Below are 19,549 nucleotides of genomic sequence, written 5' to 3'. Positions count from 1 at the left end.
ATTTGCTTAAAATGTGCATTAGTTCATTTGAGAAATGATCTAGCTAGCTCGTCAATCAGCTAAAATAATGCAACAAGTAAGCATAAGAGCAGAAAGACAAATTTCAAATGATAACTACCGCATTCAGTCATTGATAAGTAGAGGGCAACCTCCAAGTTGCAGCTGATTAGTGATCTGACACATAACTTTAGGCCTCTGTAGCAAAAGATGAGGAGAACGGGTGGAGAGGAAGGGCAGAGGGCAGGATGAGGTGGTCAATAAACCAAGGGGGGAGGCAGAGCTGCAGCGCTTTACATACCCCTGAGTCTACAGGCAGTTGAATGACACTCAGCTGGGCATGCAAGTCCTCCCGCTTGGACACTTCCTATATTAGAAGTGTTCGGAGCAGCCAGACGGGAGAGGGAAGCACAAGCAGGAAAAGAGTCACAGAGGTAAGAGGAGTGGCCACAGGAAGTTAAAGGAGAGCCAGCCTGCTGGGACCTCAACTTTACCATGCAACAGAACACATCAGACCATTAGCACACAGCTGCATACTTTCATTTCAACATTTAATGTCTGAAAGCATGAAAAGTCACGTCGTTAAGGAGTAGGAGTGAAGTGCACATCCATTCCTTCCTAGTTGGTCCATTGTTGTGTTTATGGAAATCAGTGGGTCAGGAAACGGGTAACATAAATGATCTAGACAATGTCTGCAACCTTTTTTGTGTGTTAGATTGAGACTAGAGTGGAATGCATGTTTCATCGAAAATGACTTCAGTTACTCTGCTGTTAGTAAAAGTAAAAGTCTGGTCTGCTTGCACTCTCTGCAGCAGATACTCACACCACAGCAACCTGAGCGAGGGGCCCCCACAAGAGGGAAAAGACTGATAACAGGATGAGTGTTGAGGAAAAGAGGAGGATGCAGGATAGAGTTAAATCAAGGCAATAAAAGCTGGCGGGACACATTGAGAAACACCTACATAACACGATTTCACTCGAGCTTATGCCCAGAGCAATATAAACATGATAAGTAATACACTATTTCTGCATGACTGTGTGGGTCTTGGATTCACATCCATACATCGCTCCTGGTTTAGCTCACATTGTTCTAGAGCCCGTTACTTAGCAACCCTGACATGGGGAAAGTTTGGCCAACTAAAAATAAACATTGTGTTTGCAAGAAAAGATAGGATGCTAGGATGAAGGGAATTAAGCTGACGGTTGACGATAGAAGAGCAGAGGTGGAAACAGAACATTCATCTACATTGAGCTCAGAACTCAAATCACTCGAATGCCAAATACATTTTCCCATATAAAATAACTGAAAACAATTTAATCGGTATAAAAACACCTAAATCAATGCTAATAAAAATGCATTTAATTGCTACATTGATAGAAACATAAACAAAATGATGTAATAAATGATATACAGTATTACTGTGATATAAAATGTTTTATTATGAGTTTTACCATCAAGACAGATGATAGCACTAACAGCAGTGTGCAGTGCTAAGAGGGGGGGTTGTACAGTACGCTCGGTCATTTAGCGCCAGCATCTGGGAGTTTGTTGTATCTCGAATTTATGCTCGTGTCTCAAAGCAAAATATTTCTCACAGGTTTGCTCGTATCTCAGAAGTATGTCGAGGTACTGTACATTTATTTATTTTTTTTACTTGTGAGCACCAAAATCAACCTGAGTGCACATTATTGACCACTGAGTTGATTCGGCATAGACATAGTAGGTCCAATATTAGCGTTCAGCTTTTCTTTTGCTATCCTTCAACTTCTGATTGGACCATCTGCCTCTTTGGCTGCTAAATGCTTCACTATAATCACCAGCGAGTTGTTTATTTTGTGCCGAACAGGTAGTGTGTGGAAAACCTTCCTGTGACTTCACAAATGCACTTTCTGCACAAAAGCAGCAGCGTGATCTTAATAATGTGCAAATATTCTCTATTGTCTGTATATGAGAGTCAAAGTGTAAGATAGCCTATCCTGCTAAGGTTAGCATGCAGGTAGCTGGTATATTATCTTTCACTAATTGATCAGAAAGTTAAAACAACAAAAATAAATGTTATTTAATTTAGGCAATTAAATATTTAGCTCTTTGCACGATCGGCATGAAACACCCCCACCATCAACACGATGACATTTTTGACCAAAGAAGAATTCAAGGATTAAATAGGAATGGATTAATTCAATAATTTTTATGGGTCTCTCCTGTCAGCCACAGAGAATCAGAGATCCCGAACACGGGTAATTTCACCCCTTAAAGATACAGTGTGGAGGGCAAGTACACAGAGATGTTTTGTGGCGATATAGTTTCATTCTCTATTACTTTCCCTTAGTCTCTTTATCAGTTGCAAATGTATATAGACCTTGAATAGGATGACTGAAGAGAGAAGTGAGGTCACTTAAATAACTTCAACTTCTTCTCTCCCTGCAGACCCAAAAACGATGCCAGCTGCTGTCTTTTGAAAACTCCCTCTCACCTTCTTCACTCTCTTTCTCTGTGTCAGGAAAAGCAGACTCTGAGGCTGAGGCTGATGTAACAGGGGACGTCAGAGCTGTGGGTTGATGCACAGTCGAGTGCAGCAGAAATAGTTTTCCTATAATGTACTTTATGGCTTAGCTGCATTGGCAAATGAGTAGAACAATAATGAGGATGACTGCTGCGATAGTGGGACAGAGTGGGAGGAGAAGAGGCTGACGGTGAGATGAAGATAAAAAGGAACGGAAAATAAAACGCTGCAAACGGTGTGCTCTTGTGTCCTTACTTAACCTGCTGCAGAGATCGCAAGGAAAGGTGGAGATTAATGTAAATAAGCCTGAATTACTGGTAATTTGTTTTGTGAAACAGAGTGTGTGAACATTTAATATGTTTAACACATGCAAGCAATAAATAGTAACACTTATTCAATAATTTTGTTTTAGCATCCTAAAGTAATAAAAATAGCATGAGTAAAGACACGACTATATTAATAATACCTTCTCAAAAAAAAAGATCCGTGTTAAGATTTGGATGTGCGTCAGATTGTGTTCGTCTGAGCATAAAGGAAACTGCATTTGCTTATAGTTGCACATGTATGTCCAGCAATGTTACCTCTGTCTGGAAACCCTCAACCAAGATGGCCACCAGCAAGTTGAACAGGACGTAGTTGCCGAAGGTCATGAGCGCAATGAAATAGAGGGCAGCTACAGGAGAGGTGGAGGCCATGCCGTTATATAATACTTTGTTCCAGTCCTCCTGGGTTAGGATCTGTAGGAGAGGCGAGGAAAAGCATGTTGTTGCTCGAGTACTTAATTAGTATTTGTATGATAATCTCCTCATCATACGTTTGCTATCCAAGTTTTCCCATACTGCTCGCAATTCTAATGCTAATAGCTGCATCAGATCAGATGCAAAGCTAGCATACAGAAAAACTGATGTAATAGCGTGGGCTGCTGTGACTCAGTTGGTAGAGTGACCAGTAGGTCACTGGTTCAAATCCCATGAGCGGTGACTGTCCACATGTAGAAGTGGGCAAAACACTGAACCCCGAATCCTGTTGATTTGGCAGCACGTCCACGTGAAGGTGGAAAAGCACTATTAAGTGTCGTCCATTTACCATAGAAAGTCTCACTATTGTGTTTGTGTGTTGCTTAATTTTCTAAGTAAAATAAATACAAATATTTGCATGTATTATCAATTAAGTTACACGATGAAACGTTACACTGAAAAATGTTTCAGGATGAGGAGTCACAGATGTGCTCGAATGAAATAATGCTTTCGCAGTCATTGCTGGTTGATCTTCCTGTAGTGCAAGCTTCCCCGTAAGGCCATGAGAAAGTTAGATGAGTGGGAGGAAGAAAATGAAAGAGATATATAAATCCAAGGCAGTTAAAGAGAAAGGGGGTAAGGGAATGAGGATAAATATTTAATTTGATGAATTTTATTTATTCAGGAGGAAATGGTCTTTTCAGCCTCAGAATGGGGACAGCTTCCGTCAGCATCATTGAGGGAGGAAGATATTTGTTTATTCGCTTGGGGCCACTGGTGGTTGTGGATAACACACACAGGAAGTTAGAGATGCTTGCATACCTTTAGGTCATCAACCGACTTCTGAATTCTTTGTTTCTTAACAGATTGTTAGGAGAAACGCTGCAGCTAAATTGTCTATAACAGTGTAAAGGGAGAGACAGGCCTCTTTTGCCTTTTACTTACCTGGAAGACAGTCACTATGGCCCAGAGAAGAGAGTCAAAGTTTTTCCTGTCTGGCAGGGTGTCTCCATCCCTCTCAGACCCAAACTTGCAACCAAACAGATGCATTCCCAGAATGCTGGCAAAGAAGCAACAGAAAGAACAGTTTGCAGCAAGCCAAAAGAGCATGTTTATAATGCTGTAATACACTGATTATACTGCTTCACTGAAAACAGTTGTGGGCTATAACGAACATTATTCTGCTCACTGCTGACTGCAGCATTAAACAAGAAGTATTCAACTTCTGCAACGTACTGACACTTATTTTATGATCACAATAACTTTAAATATATATATAAAAAAACCCTCAATGTATGTAATACTGTCAGTCATTTAATTTAATCAGCAGTTTTCCAACAGAAGGCCAATAATACACTGAATGGGAGCGGAGTGATGTGCTAGTGCCAGTTTAAGTTCAGCACCATGGAGAGCGCTGCAAAACAGCTCAATAACAAAACATGTGAAATATGAAATGCTGATTAAAATAAATGAAGATCATTGGCAGTAAAAAATTATGGAACAATATTTCCACTATTCTGGTCAAAGGAAGGAAAGTAATCAATAAAAATATCTAGGTTCATTACAAGAGAAGAAGATGAGTGTGAAGGTGGAGCTCGGGTGAAAAACAGGTAGCCTAGCCCTGCACAAAAGCAACACATTCCAGCTTCTGCTGCAAAGCTGAACTTGTTGTTCACTCGCTAACAAAAAGACTTGTGATATTTCAGGGAATCAATACTGTCTTCTCAGTCTGTGACTGCAATCGTTCCTTGTAATATTCTAATATTAAGACAGCATGCATGGAAATGTATTTCCCAAAATAGTAACGTTTTTCCTTCAGTCAAAAAAGAAAAAGAAAATCAGGATTTTGGTTATCCGTTTCCAAGTATGCATGCACAGCAGAAGAAAGCCAATTTGAGAAGACAAGAGACTAAGGAGACTAAGAAGTTATCCAAGTTGTCTGTGGTAATCACAGATGTAAATATTTTACTGAGAAAAATGTTTTCTAAACAAAACAAAAAGCATATTTTCAGTAAATTTGTGTGCATAATGTTTTGTAAAGTTATTATACAGTGGTTCAGTCCTGTCCATGTGCTGGACGAACCCCCTGCTGATATCCCCATCCTGACCCTGTTCATCAAGGAAAACAAACACACAAACAACAATCACTGCTTCGTAGAGTGAGACAGTTAATCTGGGCCGTTATTTTTATGAACCAGCAGGGAGTCTGCACCAGTCTGTCTATTATTCACTGACACTGAAGCGCAGTTGGAGCTCAGGGATCAATGAACGGGCCTCCGCTGTGTCGACCTGGCAACTCTTCACTCAAATCAAGGCCTGCTTATCCGTGCATAAACAAGGACCTTGGGATCTTGGGCATGTGTGTGTGTACGTGTCTGCACAAGACGCATGGACACAACTACCTGGAATGAAGCGGGATGTGCTCAGATGCGTTTACCACACACTTTCTCCTATCTGTCTCACAGCTGTGTGTGACAGGTATGAACACAAATATCTCCCACTCTTTGAGACTGGTTGCGTCTTCGACTGGCCACTTGTGCCGGTTAGATTAACTCTGCATATTTGATCAGCATCAGACTCCAGGAGTAAACTAATTACAATGCTAAACTAATTACAATGCTACAGTTTGTAAAAGCCTTAGCAATGTAATTTGACTAAATAATGGTTGCCAATAAAACGTTCTCTGGCAGGTCTGCATCGGTCCTCTCCTTCCAACCTACAGAAGGAGTTTCATTTTCACCAAGTGACTTCTGTTAACCTCAACCTTTTCTTGATTCAACATAATTTGATGTCTTTCCTCCATTAGTGAGAAGAACAAGACAGTTCATCCATGTTTCTTGAAAGATTGATAGAATTTGGTGAACATTTAAAAAAAGCAGCAAGGCAACTTCCTCTCCCTCCAGTAGTGGTACCTCTACTTACGAATTTAATCCGTTCTGGGAGTAGCTTCGTAACGTGAAAACTTCGTAAGTAGAGACGCATTTTGAATGTAAATGCACTAATCCGTTCCAAGCCCCGCAAAAGTATTGTAACGGTTCATGTTTTAGGAGTGTTCATTATTCCTACGCTGCAGAGAGTCCGCAAAGGCATCCAGGGAGGAGGGGCGGTGTGTGTGTGTGGGTGCCGCGAGGAGGAGGAGGAGAACGGGGGAGCTCCCCCGTTCTCCTCCTCCTCCTCGCGGCACCCACACACACAGAGAGTTACCCGTCGTGTGCTTATTCCAGCGTCCGACGGACGCTACATTATGATATTTTTTTAAAATATTAATCTACCTGTTAGCTGTTACTTTTTGTCCTCTTTGTTTACTGGTCCTTTGCGGTGTTTTCTGCCTCGCGTTTCTTGAAAAACTGATCCAATGACGTCTGCTTTTGCCGGCTTTTGACAATCCGTCGGAAATGTGCGAGGCAGACGTCATCATAATGAGCAATAGACCGACTTGTCAACACTTTTTCCGGGTGACACGAGGGGGACACGAATAGCGTGCTGGGATACACGCATACGCAACGGGTTGCCAGGCAGATTTTAGGCGATAGCCAATGGCAGAGCAGCTACGAGCAGCTATTTTTGACTTCGTAGCCTGAAACGCCTCCGTAACGAGAGGCAATATTTTCCCATTCAGATACTTCGTAACCTGAAACTTTCGGATGTAGGGACATTCGTAAGCTGAGGTACTACTGTACCTGAAAATGAAGATAAATAGCATGAGCAGCATGCAGAATGTGGCCACGTTGTCCATGGTCTTCATCAACACCACCAGCTGCCTCTGGAGAGCCGGCATGAAACGGACCAGCTTCAGCACCCGCATCAGACGGAATGTCCTCAGCACCGACAGGCCTCCACCCTGCTGGCCCACAATCTCCCACACGCTGTCCAAGAGAAGAGACACACATTAGGACCAAAACATATGTGTTATGAATACACACATTTGCAAATGTTATATGTTAATACTTTGCACTTAATTTTTATTTTATTTTCCTGAGTCTAAGTAGGTGCAGGCCATTATTGCAGGGCAGTAATATTTCTTCAGAAAATCTTTACAGCTGTTCTTGGTATCTGTTTTCTATTTATTTCTATTACATTTCCATCGATCAATGTACAGATCATGTGTAATGCGCATTTGGAATGTGTGCCCCCAAACACTGTCTTGTCTTCGCAGCATCACTAATAGTCAGTGGTTAAAGTTAGTGACTTGTTGTTTGTCGCTGGTTAAAATACAGCTTCAGATCCTTCTGACAAGCCCCTGATTGTCTCTGTGTGCAAAGAACTCACGTTAATAACTCCGTGCGTAAAGTGTGAGATGTCTTAATCAGCTCTCCCACTCAGTCCTCTTGCGCTCAGCGTGCCAAAATGTACATCTTCACGCACCTCAACTCAATTAAAAGGGTTTCCAACTCGCTTTTTTCAGGGTTTACTTTTGTTTTAATTTTCTGATGGCGCATACAAGGCAATCTCAGGTGCAGGAGTCATTTACATATGATTTGCATATTTAAATGGTGATGTGGACAGGGCGGGATGTACAAAGGAAATATACTTGGATTCGTGCACACGCACAGTTACTTACATCTGGATTATTTTGTGTATACAACGTTTTCTGGATTGAGCGTACGCTATGTTTCAGTAGGAAACCCACGGACGTCTTGGTACATGAGGCCACAGGTCACCAGGGGACTGTGGTGCCTGATCAATAACCTCTTTCAGGCACTGAATTCACTACGTTCAAAAAGTCAAAGATCCTGACCAACAATCTTTTTAATATTTTAAATATATTTTAAGCTTTTATATATTTAATTCATCACATTTGGTGTGTTGTGACATTCTTTTTCAGGGCTTAAAGTCTAGGAAAATTTAATTCTGATTAATGTTGTAGTTATCAGCTTCCTCTGTGTGTTGTACAGGCTTGCTTAGGTTTAGGTGTGTTGGTGCTACAGCCTACCTGATGATCACAATGATGCCATCAAAGATATTGTACGGGTTCTTGATGTAGCCGAAGGGCCCGTAGACCAAAACCTTCAGCAGCATCTCCAGAGAGAACAGGCTGGTGAACACGATGTTACTGATCTCCAAAGCATTGGTCAGCTCGTCAGGCTGGAGACGGAGACAAAGACAGAGACGAGGAAGTAATGAGACTATCAGCTTTGCATCTCCAAATCAAAACGATGCTTTCAGGTTGAGGGACACATTTTTACAAGGAAATGCACCTGCGACTAAATTACATTTTTGTATAGAACTGTTTGCAAACAATGCTTTGGACTTTTTGGATTTGTTTTTTAAGGAAGTGACAAAAACAAGTTTGACTGCTGAAAAACCCCAAAAAGATTCCTAAATTAGTGGAAGGCTTTCACTATGATCCAGCTTCAGAAATATTCCGTTAGACTTTGAGGCCTATGCAAGTCCTTGTGACAGCAGAACCCAATTTCATTGCTACATTTGTGTAAAAACATTACAGCATCTCCCATTTCACCGGTTTGCAATTACCATTGAGTAAAAGATTCCATTTGAAAAGCTTGAGCCATTAATCTCTCTGTCCTTCCCTTCTTGCATTAAAGTGACATAATTTTACCTTGGACAAATCACCTTCAACATTTCAAACTCATGTAGCTCTGAGCACAGTTGGTACGACTTACCTAATTCCTATAGTGGCAGTTTCACAGGCTGCACACTGTGTGCAAAAAGCTAAAAGAAAACTTGGCAGCAGGATGTACGGAAATTGAAATCAGTCTCTCCTCCATGTGGATGCAGTTAAAGAGCCAATCAGAGGCTTAGTGATCCTCGTGTCTATTGGATGTTGTCGGACTTGCAATCAATGAAGCGTCTCAGTGAAAGCTTTCAGCAGCCTGTCTGGAGACTAGAGGGATTCATGTTACTCAAACTAGGGCTGATCAATTGAGGAGTGGGATACAAAGAAGGAGGGCATGAAGAATTGAAAAGGAACAGAAAGAGAAGGGGAACAAAGGAGAACATAGTTACTGTAAGGACACTGTAGGAACGGAAAAGGGAGGAGGAAAGAATCAAATCACAGAAAAGTGAAGGAAAGGGCAAAGCAGATAGAAAAGGAGATGACTTGAGAAAAGAAAGGTCTGAATAAAGGTGGAGACCAGAAATCTATGTGGTTGCTGCAGATGTTAGGCATCTGGATATGTTTATATGCACTGGGTCAGGGACTGAAAGTAACCCCATCGACTCGACTCCTACAACACACACACTCAAATCTTTACCTTTCTACAAAGTCACATATGCCAAAACCTCAACCCACAAACACAGACTTCAACCTGCACTTGGCACTGATGTAATTTAAGAGAATCAAAAGAATAACATAATTATGAAAGCGATTTTGCTAAAAATATTAGCCATTTTCATAATGAATTAATGCATGGCTGTATAACAAAGGGTATGAAATAAACACCACAGACACCAATGACATCACAGTATTCATCAACTGAAAATGAAAGCGCCTGTCTAACAGAAACAGTACCACAGATATCCAGTAATACAGGACCGGGCTTGAAAACCGACGTGACATATGGCACTATCAACTGCTGATGATGAGATCAGATAGTGATGCATCACTAAACACAATACAATTGCTGAAATGTATCAATATTGTACGACCAATAATAGTAATCCAGATTAAGTGTACTGTAAAAGACAGATGGAGAGTGAAACAAAAGAAGAAACGTCTGTCAGTTGTTGTGTGTTATATCCAAGCTGTTAAATCTCTCTCTCTCTCTATCATTCTCTCTCTCGTCCCTTATATACACCCACTTCCGGTTTCTCTCTCACATGGCCGTAATTAAACTTATTTAAAAATGACCAAAGAGACATGAGGGATTCCAGTTGGGCCTGTTGGGGTTGTGCAGCTTGCTCACACAGTCACACAGAGTGACACACTTGTGCTCCATCAACGTTTAAATAACACCTTCCTGCAGTCGATACAATCTTTTATGATTTTGCGTTGGCATTTTCATTTGTTGCTCATTTGGATGGAGCAATATCTGAATAGAACCGCGGCACACTCACAACAAAAACACACAAGTACACTAACCTGCTCATGGTACTCGATCCCCATACTCAGAGTATTAATCAGAATGGCGATCATAATCCCTCGGCCAAAGTACTTGCTGTCCACAATCTTCCTAAATGTGTCGCACACCAGCCTCCAGAAGTGAACGACATTTGCAGCAGTTTTGCAGAGGCTTCGGTGCTTCTTCTTCTTGGGCTGCCGGCGGTCTCTCCTGTCCCTGTAGTGGAGATCCTGGGTGAATTCATACACGCCCTCACTGTCAGAGTCTCCAGGGGTGTCGTTGCTTTCATTGCCACCGTCTGATTCATTGGCCAGGGCCTTGGCACAGCACGGACAGCTCTCGGGGTCCAGTGTCAGTGCTGCTGTGTCCATAGCATTGCTAGCGCTGCTGAGGTCATGAGCCGACAGCTGACAGGAGAACTGGACTGCAGCTGAGTGAGAATGAGTGAGAATGAGAATGAGAGCCGGCTGCAAGATTAGACAAGGAGTTAACATTTATTAAAAGTAATTAGCACTCGATACGTTTCTGTAGAAAACTTGCACTTTGGATGGTGCTTGAGGTTTTACCAATGCAAGCTAAAATCGTACTCAGGTGATTCGCGAATTCATTCATCCTAACTAATTCCTTCCAGATTGTTCGTCCATAGGACGACTCAGCAAAGGAAATTCTAGCTAATTCAAAGGAATGCAACGAACTGAGCTAATCACACTCTTTTGCTATAAGGAGTATTTGCGTAATCTGCGTGAACATCTGTTATTTTCTCAGTTGTCTCCAGTACCTGAGGGGGAGCTTGTGTCCACCAGTCTTGAAGGTGGTCGTTCCATGCTCATGGGTGGGATATTCAGGTTAAAGTTGAGGTTTGTCAGAGTGCTGGCAATAGCACTTCCTCGTCTGGACTCTGTCAGGGCTCGAACCTGCAGAGTTGGGTAGTTCTTGGGCCCTGGGGCTGCAAAGGGTACAGAATTCCTCTTCTTGGCCCTGGACATGGGGACCGGCATGAGGGAGGATGCACCCAGGGTTGTTGCAAGGTTTGTGCGTGACTGGGCGCAGTGGACTGTGTCTGTATAGAACACACGGCGAACAGAAGATGACTCTGTGCCTCCAGCAACAGGATTGGTCAAAGCGACAAGGTTTGTATCAGAAGAAGCTGCTGTCACTAAAGGCTGATGGGTTAATGTAAGGTGACCCGTGTCGGTGCTTGCTACATTATCGTTATGAGCAGCAGCCTCTACATCGCTATCCTCCAGACACCGGAGGCTCCCGTCACCCCTCACGCTGCCATTCCCCAGGAGGTAGTGGTGGTGGTGGTGGTGATGGTGCATCATGTGATGAACTGACACAGATTCCTGCCTGGAGGACTTCCTCGTCCTCCTCTGGCTACGTTGGGGTTCAGCGGCTGGGGGCGACGCAGCAATGCTAAACCCAGCATGGCGAGCCAACAGCCTGCAGACATGGGCCACTTGTTTGGCCCCCTTGCGGATGATGTGAGCCAGGTATTTGAGCAACTCATTGTAGCAGGAACCGGGCTCAGACAGAGAAGCCAGAGTGCTGGCGTTGGACATGAACTGCACCCGTTGCTCCTTCATCAGCTGACTCTCCCTCTGCTTGGTCTCGGAGAACTGAGTAGCAATGACCACCAGGCACAGATTGATCATGAAGAAGGAGCCAATCTAAGGACAAGGAAGTGCAACGGACATTATTTTCACACCCTCAATGGATGCTCACACAACCATCCCTAAACCAACCTACTATTTGAATTATCAGCACACAGCTGGGGGCACCATGAGGGGGCACTTACAATGATGAGTAGGATGAAGTAGATGAAGTTGTAGAAGGAGTGTGCGTCCATCACAAAGTACATGATGTCGACCCAGCCTTCCAGAGTGATCACCTAAAGAATAACACCAAAGTAAATTAACTACGCTCATTAGACAACTCATGAAAGGAAAACGCTGCCGGTTCGAGGATTAAACAATGACATTTCCAGATACCATATTTCACACTCACAGTAGGTTCCACTCCACAGAAGAGTAATCCCCAGCATTCCTATTCTGTACTTTACCCCACACAGGCAAGCCAGAACAGTCACCAGACTTATGGAGCCAGTGTTCAATTTTAGTTCTTTATTTTTATTTTTTTTACCTGAAAGATAGCAATCCAGGCGTAGAAGATGTTGTCGAAGTTGATGGCTCCCTTGAAGGGGTTGACCATTCCGTCAGAGCAGTTGGTGTAGTACTGGTTCCAGTCGATGCATGTGGTGTTGTCAGTGACGTTAGAGTACATGTCCAGGTTGCACTGAAGCCCTCCTTCCTCATAAAGCTTAGGAATAGAGTTGCATTCCCTCATGCCATTATCCTTGGTCTGAGAGCAGATGAAGGGGTTCTCGTCATCGTTTTCAGTGTGGTAGTATTTATAAGAGCGAGGGCTTCGGGGAAGAAAGAGAGGACATATCCAATGATTTAGACCATTCTCAAGTGGCCCGACTGATTTATCACAGCACAGTGTATAAATCACAGTCACTGTATTCCCATTAACTTTGCAACATTAGCTCACATTTGCCTCTTTACGCTATAATTGTCATAACAGGTAAATTATGGCAGATAAAACCTACTGAGTGTAATTAGCAAGTGGCCGTTTCATCATTGAGAAATTAAACTTTTGTTTTAATTAGCGGAAAAATACTATACCTATTTTCAAAATTTTACAAAATCTCACAGAGCCACTGATGATAAGTGATTAATTGAAGTGATTTTATTGAGGCTTTTTTTTTTTTTAAATAAAAGGATTGACAGTCATTATCAAAAACCAGCATGAGTGCATTGGACATCTTGCAAAAATAATTTTGAAATGTCTGTGAAATAAAAAAGAATAACATCTCTCTTAAGCCTCTTTGCTCAGCAGCCTTTGTTATTACAGCGCTGGTATGGTAGTCTCAAATGCTTTTCAGACCAGACGCGCACACTTCAGGACATGAGATTCACTGACTTGCATGTATTAAAGTTACTTCACATTTCTTCTCAGTATGGTCATTTGTCTAATTAAACCCTGAAATGATGCATGCATGGGGTACATTTACTTCCACTTATAATGATATGCTCTTAGTCTAAGAAAGAGACACTGTATACCCAGTTTACAGTCATAGATGTTACTCTGCAGCAATTTGAGTTGAAGAGAATCTGAATCAGGTGCTAAAATGCCGTCTTTGGATCAAAGTGGCCATCAAGTGTTGGCAGCTCCTCAAAACCATTATGCATTAACTTAAATGATAGCTGTGAGATATCATACATCCTATTGAGATGAATGAAGCCAAGATGGTGCAGGGAACGTAAATAAGTCATAGGTGGCCCACATGGGCTCTGTCATAACTTCACGGCTTATCATTCTCTCTCATTGATCATTTTGATGAGGCTCTATAATCACTAGCCTCATTGTTGTTTATCACAGCTATATTAGAGAAATAAAGAATAATCAATATATCCAATTATCTTGTGCAAATATGTAAATATTTGAAGCCGATATTAGCGTAAACATTTTAGTACATTGACAATATGGCTGCATTTTTTGGCCTCTGGTGTTACAACCTGGTCTTCTTTATCCAGGATACAGACTTAAATTTGGATTAAAAAAAATCATAAATACGAGCCACAATTTTCAAAGAAACATATACAAATGTAAAACAATAAATTCCATTGTATAAAGAATTTATAAAACAGCTTTCTGATTTTCTGCAACTGTCTGCTATAAGAGGTATAGTTGACAGTGTCATCAATACTGTGGTTGAACACTTCCAGAAATCCTACAGTTTAAATTAAAGTCTAACTTAATGAACAAAACAAGATAAACACACTAATTGAAAAAAAAAGAAAATGGAAAGGGAAACATGAAACTCACAAGGCAAAGGTGTCCTCTACAAAGCAGCGATTTCTCAGTCGACCAACCCACAGCTGGACGCCGACAATGCCAAATATGAAGAAGACGAAGAAGCAGAGCAGCAGCACGTTACCGAGCATGGGTAGAGTGTCCAGCAGCAGGGTCACCAGGATACGCATACCTGAGAAGAAAGGCAGGGGCAAGGTCAAACGGCTGGGATTAACAGACACACTGTGCTTCATGGTGTGTGAACAGCTGAATGAAGGATAGTGAAACAGCACCATTCATTGTAGGAGATGAAGAACAGTCCTTCAAGCCGCATCAATATGGCATCTGGCTCTTGACAAACAGACAAATTAGTTTGTCAGAAGGTCTCTTTTTTTCCTCTGTTTTGAAAAATGTAAATTAACAAACTGCTAAAACTAAAACATGGGTATGGATTACCACTCTTGAACTAAGGCACTCATAAACGAGAGCAAGTGAGACAGAGAGCGAGTGAGAGTGAGAGAGAGAGAGATGTAGCACGCAGCAGCAGTATATCAGGATCATTCTATGTTAACATGTTAACAAAAACGTGTTAACTGGTCAGTGGTGATAATTGTCAATAAAAACCAGTGCAGTTTGGAAATGAATTCCAAAGATGCCCCAGAATCAAAATCAGATTCATAATTAATGTTTTACTGCCGGACAGTAGAACAATGCAGCTTGCAACCCACAGAGAGGATTTTTGACAGTGAGCGTCCGTCCGTCTGTCTTCATGATGAGAATAACTTCTCTCATCAGGGTTTTCTGGGACATGAAATGTGTCACTCAGTGACAGCAGAGCTCTTCTGCAGAAACGAGGAACAGAAGGGATGTAGTGAAGTGTCAAAAAGAAAGAAAAAGCTGTCCTCATTTTCAGCATTCTGCTGATGGGCCTCAGTGTCACACAGTTTAAAGGTTAAGAGAGCTTGATTTAAGTCATCAAAGACTGTATATGGGACAGCACAGCTATTCTATAGTGCAGCACAAAAGACATGACCTCATATTCCATCAATGGCTCACACCATTAACTTCACTATCACTGCAGTGGCCACTTTGCATACTGAGCACAACAGTAATGTGACATCTGAACATTTAAAATCTATAGTTCTTCTGAAAGGGGTTTCCCCGCAGTCTTGTCCACTTGAAAATATGATTCAGAACTGACATGCTAGATGGAGAGATAAAGTGTATTTTCTAAAATCCTCTGCGGTTTGTTTTAAATAGAACAGATGCATCAATATTACAGCCCCTTTCATCTCTAATGTGCCATTTCCGATGCACCGAACCGCATGAGAAAACTGTCATATTTTTGCAGACTCAGAAAAATATAGTTTTTCATGTGGGTACATCCTGAGACAGAGACTGTTGACAGACAAGAGGGAAACAAGGAGAAAATGTGCAAAGTATGAAAAACACGAGGCGACAGGCAGGAGCTGTCGGAGAGCAATAAAGGGAGGAGAGGAGCGAAGGTTCCACCGAAGCACAGGATGAATGAGAGCGAAGCATCTGCACGCAAACATGCATGATGTTGACTGTTTCCAAGAGAAGATCTAACAATGATATGTAGATGCAGGGGAGAGAATACAGAAACACATGAACAAATTTCAAAACGGTTTTCAACTTGTGTAAATTGTGTAATAGCCTCCATGTTATTCAATTATCTGCAGAACAGCATTTAAAATACAGCACGAGATGAGATTCACAAATCAAATGTCCATCAGAAACCGTTAACAAGGGCGAAAAATGAAAACCACAATTTAAATGTTATGTAAGAAAATGTCACCACTGGAGCTTTCAGAAGATCCATAGATTTTAAATGTTCAGATGTCTGTGCTGTCTCCTAACTAACTTCTCCTGTCTTCCAGATCCTCATTGTGGTCACCTCAGTTTCTGGATTTTCCATCTACTGTCATGCATTTTGGTTCTCACCTGCTTTGGTCCGTGACAGAAAAATTATGATGCGTTTGCCCCAACCACAACTTCACAATTCATAAAGTTTCGCAATTGTATTTGTTTAGCTGCTGAAATGGCGGAGGGATGCTCATAAGGCTTGACAGTCCTGACTCGCTGCTAAGACGAGCATTAAACATTCCCTTTTCTGTTATTTGGAACACACACACACACACACACACACACGACAGTAAGCAGCAGCTTCTTGCAGTGTTATGTGCTGAGCTGTTTGGATGCTGCTTAGCTGTTCCTGAGTTGGTGACAAAAGTTTGGATTAGTGTCAGCTGCAGCCACGTCGACTGCTTTCATACGCTGTCGTCTAGCAAACGCACATCTCTCAGAGGCAACACTGATCCCTTTCTCATTTATCAGAATAAAGAAGCTGTCAAATTGTGCATTTATACTCAAGTTGAGTCAATGTTTCTGTGAATAATTGCTGCCCTTGTTTTTAAGAGACAAGCTTGTATGGGCTCAGATGGACCAGGTATCATGTGTCAAATTATATGTATATAATATGATTTGAAATATACAGTGATAAATGTTACACGCATAATGTTTCTTTTTTCATATAGCACATAGTACCTTTTGGGTATTATGGTATGAATATATTCGAATGAATAATACATTTTGCATTAGTGTTATTGGCGCTCTGAATGAAACTCTTGGAGCGCGTCACAGCGCGGACCCATGCGCTGCCGGTACCGGTACAGGTGCTGGACCACACCGGGGTTCCTCGCTACCGGGGTTCCTTGCTACCGGGGCATCCCGCGTGTCCTCTCGGTTTATCACATTCCCACAATGCAGCTGAACAGGCCGACATTAAAGCGCAGTTTGCAGCGAGAGCCGGTGTTCCTAATGTCATCGGAGCATCAACATATTCATTCGTTCAAGTTGGTCCCGTGTTGCTTCTCTTATTTCCGGGCTTACTCATCCTTTTGTTTTAATTTCTGATCGCGCAGCCATGCAGGTGTCATTTACATATGATTTGCGTAAGTGTGGCGTGGACAGGGCGGGGTTGGCTAGTCCTCAATTCCACGTTGATTTGGATGTACAAAGGAAATGTGCTTGGTTTCATGCGTACACCGTTTTCTGGATTTGTGCGTCACCATGTTTCAGTAGGAAATCCACGCAAGTCTTGATACATGAGGCTCCTGGTCTGCCAAATGTAAGAGCGATTCCAGTTTGTAAAAAGTACATTTCCTTTCCAAAGTCGAGGAATAAATAAATAATCTATAGCTAATCCACGTATGACTACAAAGAGAATATTTATCTTTGTATAGGATGAGCAGCGAGCTAATAAAATACATTTTAGCTGTCTTTATTAGTCACAGGATCTGAAATCGTTGGATCTTTGACACCAACAGAGGTTTTAAATGAGGGATGGTTGGTAGTCATTGGACATTTCCACATATTAGTACTGAAATGCATAAAATATTTGTGGATTCTAAAATGAGTTTCTCATGATTGATTGCTATTTTGATTCGAGCATAATCGAAGTCATCAAACAATCAACTTGACAACAGGGACAACTTTTCAGTCGACAACGTAGGCAAACGTGATTATCAGGAAAAGGACCCCTGTTCACCCCCCAGATGGGAGAATCTGAGTCTGAGCCTCTCCCGAACGGAATAGCATGCTCATTCCAACAGATCAACATTTCATATTCAATAACAATCATCTCTCCCTCATCCTGCGCTTCCTCTGCAACCACACCGTGGGCTGCTCCTCCCTTCCAACGTGGCCAGCAGGCAGCTGTTATCAGGCAGATTAGGTCCGCTTCCTCAGCTCTCCTGTCCAGCTTGAGCTCTGACCCGGCAAGTAATCCGTGTACTTTGAACTAATGGGGTTTCTGAGTCAAGAGCCATCTGATGGACTGATGGACCTGCGTCTCTTCTCGTTTGCTCCGAGTGGACAGTAACTAGCTGCATGTAAGTGACCCTGATGACGAGATGTCCCTGCCATCGAGATACGCCTCTGCATAGGTAAACCATATGACCCAAAAGGAGAGTACATGCAGAAAATGAAAACTGACAGAGAGAAACAACAGCAGAGAACCCATCTTTATTTTATTTTTTTACCCATCTTATCATTGTTTACTTTCCCCAGCGAGTTCCCTTTTTGTGTGGATGATGGTTTGTGTTGAAGTAGAAAGCGTTTATTCACAGTTTTGTGCTTCAACTGTGCATCAACTCCTTTTTACAAACGGATTATTTCCTATTGTTGGCCGACAGGGTTTCTTTGATTACCTGACGTTAACCACGATGACATTAAAAATAAGGGTAGGAAATATACAAAGTTTAAACTGCAGGCTTTGACAGCTGAGCAGTTGTCAATTTGAGGGGTTCTTTTTCTACCAAAAATCGGGTATGGTTTAAAAACACTGCAGTAGTGTTTGTTACATTTTTTTATTTTTTTATTTTCGCCTAAACATAAAAGAACATCTACTTCTGTGTAGGAATATAGAAACTTTACTTTCACATCAAATATAACAATTAAATTTCAGCAATCACAATTCACATCTAAATGCCATTAAAATGTATATTTATTATAGCAGCTGAAATCAGCTTTAAATAGTAGCATTTTGCACTCAGTAATTAGTAGTACAGGAGTCCCTCGATATAACGCGGATCATCATCATCATGGTTTTTTTTACAGTGCTTGAATGCGCATTTTGTTCTGCTGTAGCACAGCCACGTCAAATCAGGATAGAATGGACCTTTCAGCAGTAAAGATTAACAGTTAACTCAACTTATTATTGATACACACAAAACAGAACAGGCTGAATAAATATAACAGCTACGTGTCTATAGATATTTGGGGCTAACTTCATGTTTTACATCTGTTCGCTAACTTACCAAACACACACAAACTTTGTAACAGAAGAAAATGACGCATCGGGTTGAGGGTTTTGACTGAGAGCTCACGTGTCCAATAAGCATTCAAGAAAGGGACCAGAAACGTTCCAAGCGATTATGAGATAGCCAATTAGAGGGCGCAGGGGTGGAGTCTTTTTGGCTTTAACGTGTGCAATATAATGTGTGTGGTAAAAGGTTTACAGCCTTAAAACATATATAATAATTGTAAAAAAATAAAGCGGACTACTTCGCAGATTTCGCCTATTGCGGGTTATTTTTAGAACGTAACCCCCGCGATAAATGAGGGACCATTGTATTACAAATATTGCATGCTGTGAAAATAAATAAATAAAAGTTGAAACAAACAAAAAGGTTTTGGGGTTTGTAGAGTTTAGAAAACATATGTTTTTTCCTAAAAAAGAGACACTTCTGGACACATCCATGACCAACTGCTAACAGTGAATATTAAAATCTACACAGAAGTCACAAGCAGTTATGCCTACTCAGAAGTACCAGTAACAAATTACAAGCCGGGGGCAAGGTCCTTGCCTGTACCAGATATATGAGCGTAAAAGCCAATCAGCAGGCAG

The 19,549-nt window shown here is 41.7% G+C and overlaps 1 protein-coding gene across 1 annotated transcript in view; it reads right to left on the bottom strand.

Annotated features, from left to right (window-relative positions):
- Positions 1-19,549, bottom strand: part of LOC137914942 (voltage-dependent T-type calcium channel subunit alpha-1G-like) — a 138,041-nt gene that overhangs the window by 14,278 nt on the left and 104,214 nt on the right. The window contains exons 5-14 of the mRNA XM_068758429.1: positions 14,152-14,311; positions 12,403-12,685; positions 12,059-12,151; positions 11,039-11,930; positions 10,281-10,684; positions 8,172-8,323; positions 6,919-7,104; positions 4,184-4,298; positions 3,083-3,238; positions 299-364 (exon numbers count right to left, since the gene is read on the bottom strand). Of these exons, the coding sequence (XP_068614530.1) occupies positions 299-364; positions 3,083-3,238; positions 4,184-4,298; positions 6,919-7,104; positions 8,172-8,323; positions 10,281-10,684; positions 11,039-11,930; positions 12,059-12,151; positions 12,403-12,685; positions 14,152-14,311 (2,507 nt within the window). The remainder of the gene's footprint in view (positions 1-298; positions 365-3,082; positions 3,239-4,183; positions 4,299-6,918; positions 7,105-8,171; positions 8,324-10,280; positions 10,685-11,038; positions 11,931-12,058; positions 12,152-12,402; positions 12,686-14,151; positions 14,312-19,549) is intronic.

Source organism: Brachionichthys hirsutus, unplaced genomic scaffold, assembly GCF_040956055.1.
Source record: "Brachionichthys hirsutus isolate HB-005 unplaced genomic scaffold, CSIRO-AGI_Bhir_v1 contig_883, whole genome shotgun sequence".
Classification (NCBI taxonomy): domain Eukaryota; kingdom Metazoa; phylum Chordata; class Actinopteri; order Lophiiformes; family Brachionichthyidae; genus Brachionichthys; species Brachionichthys hirsutus.
The sequence above is the reverse complement of the archived record's forward strand: the minus strand, read 5'-3'. Positions and strand labels throughout refer to the sequence as shown.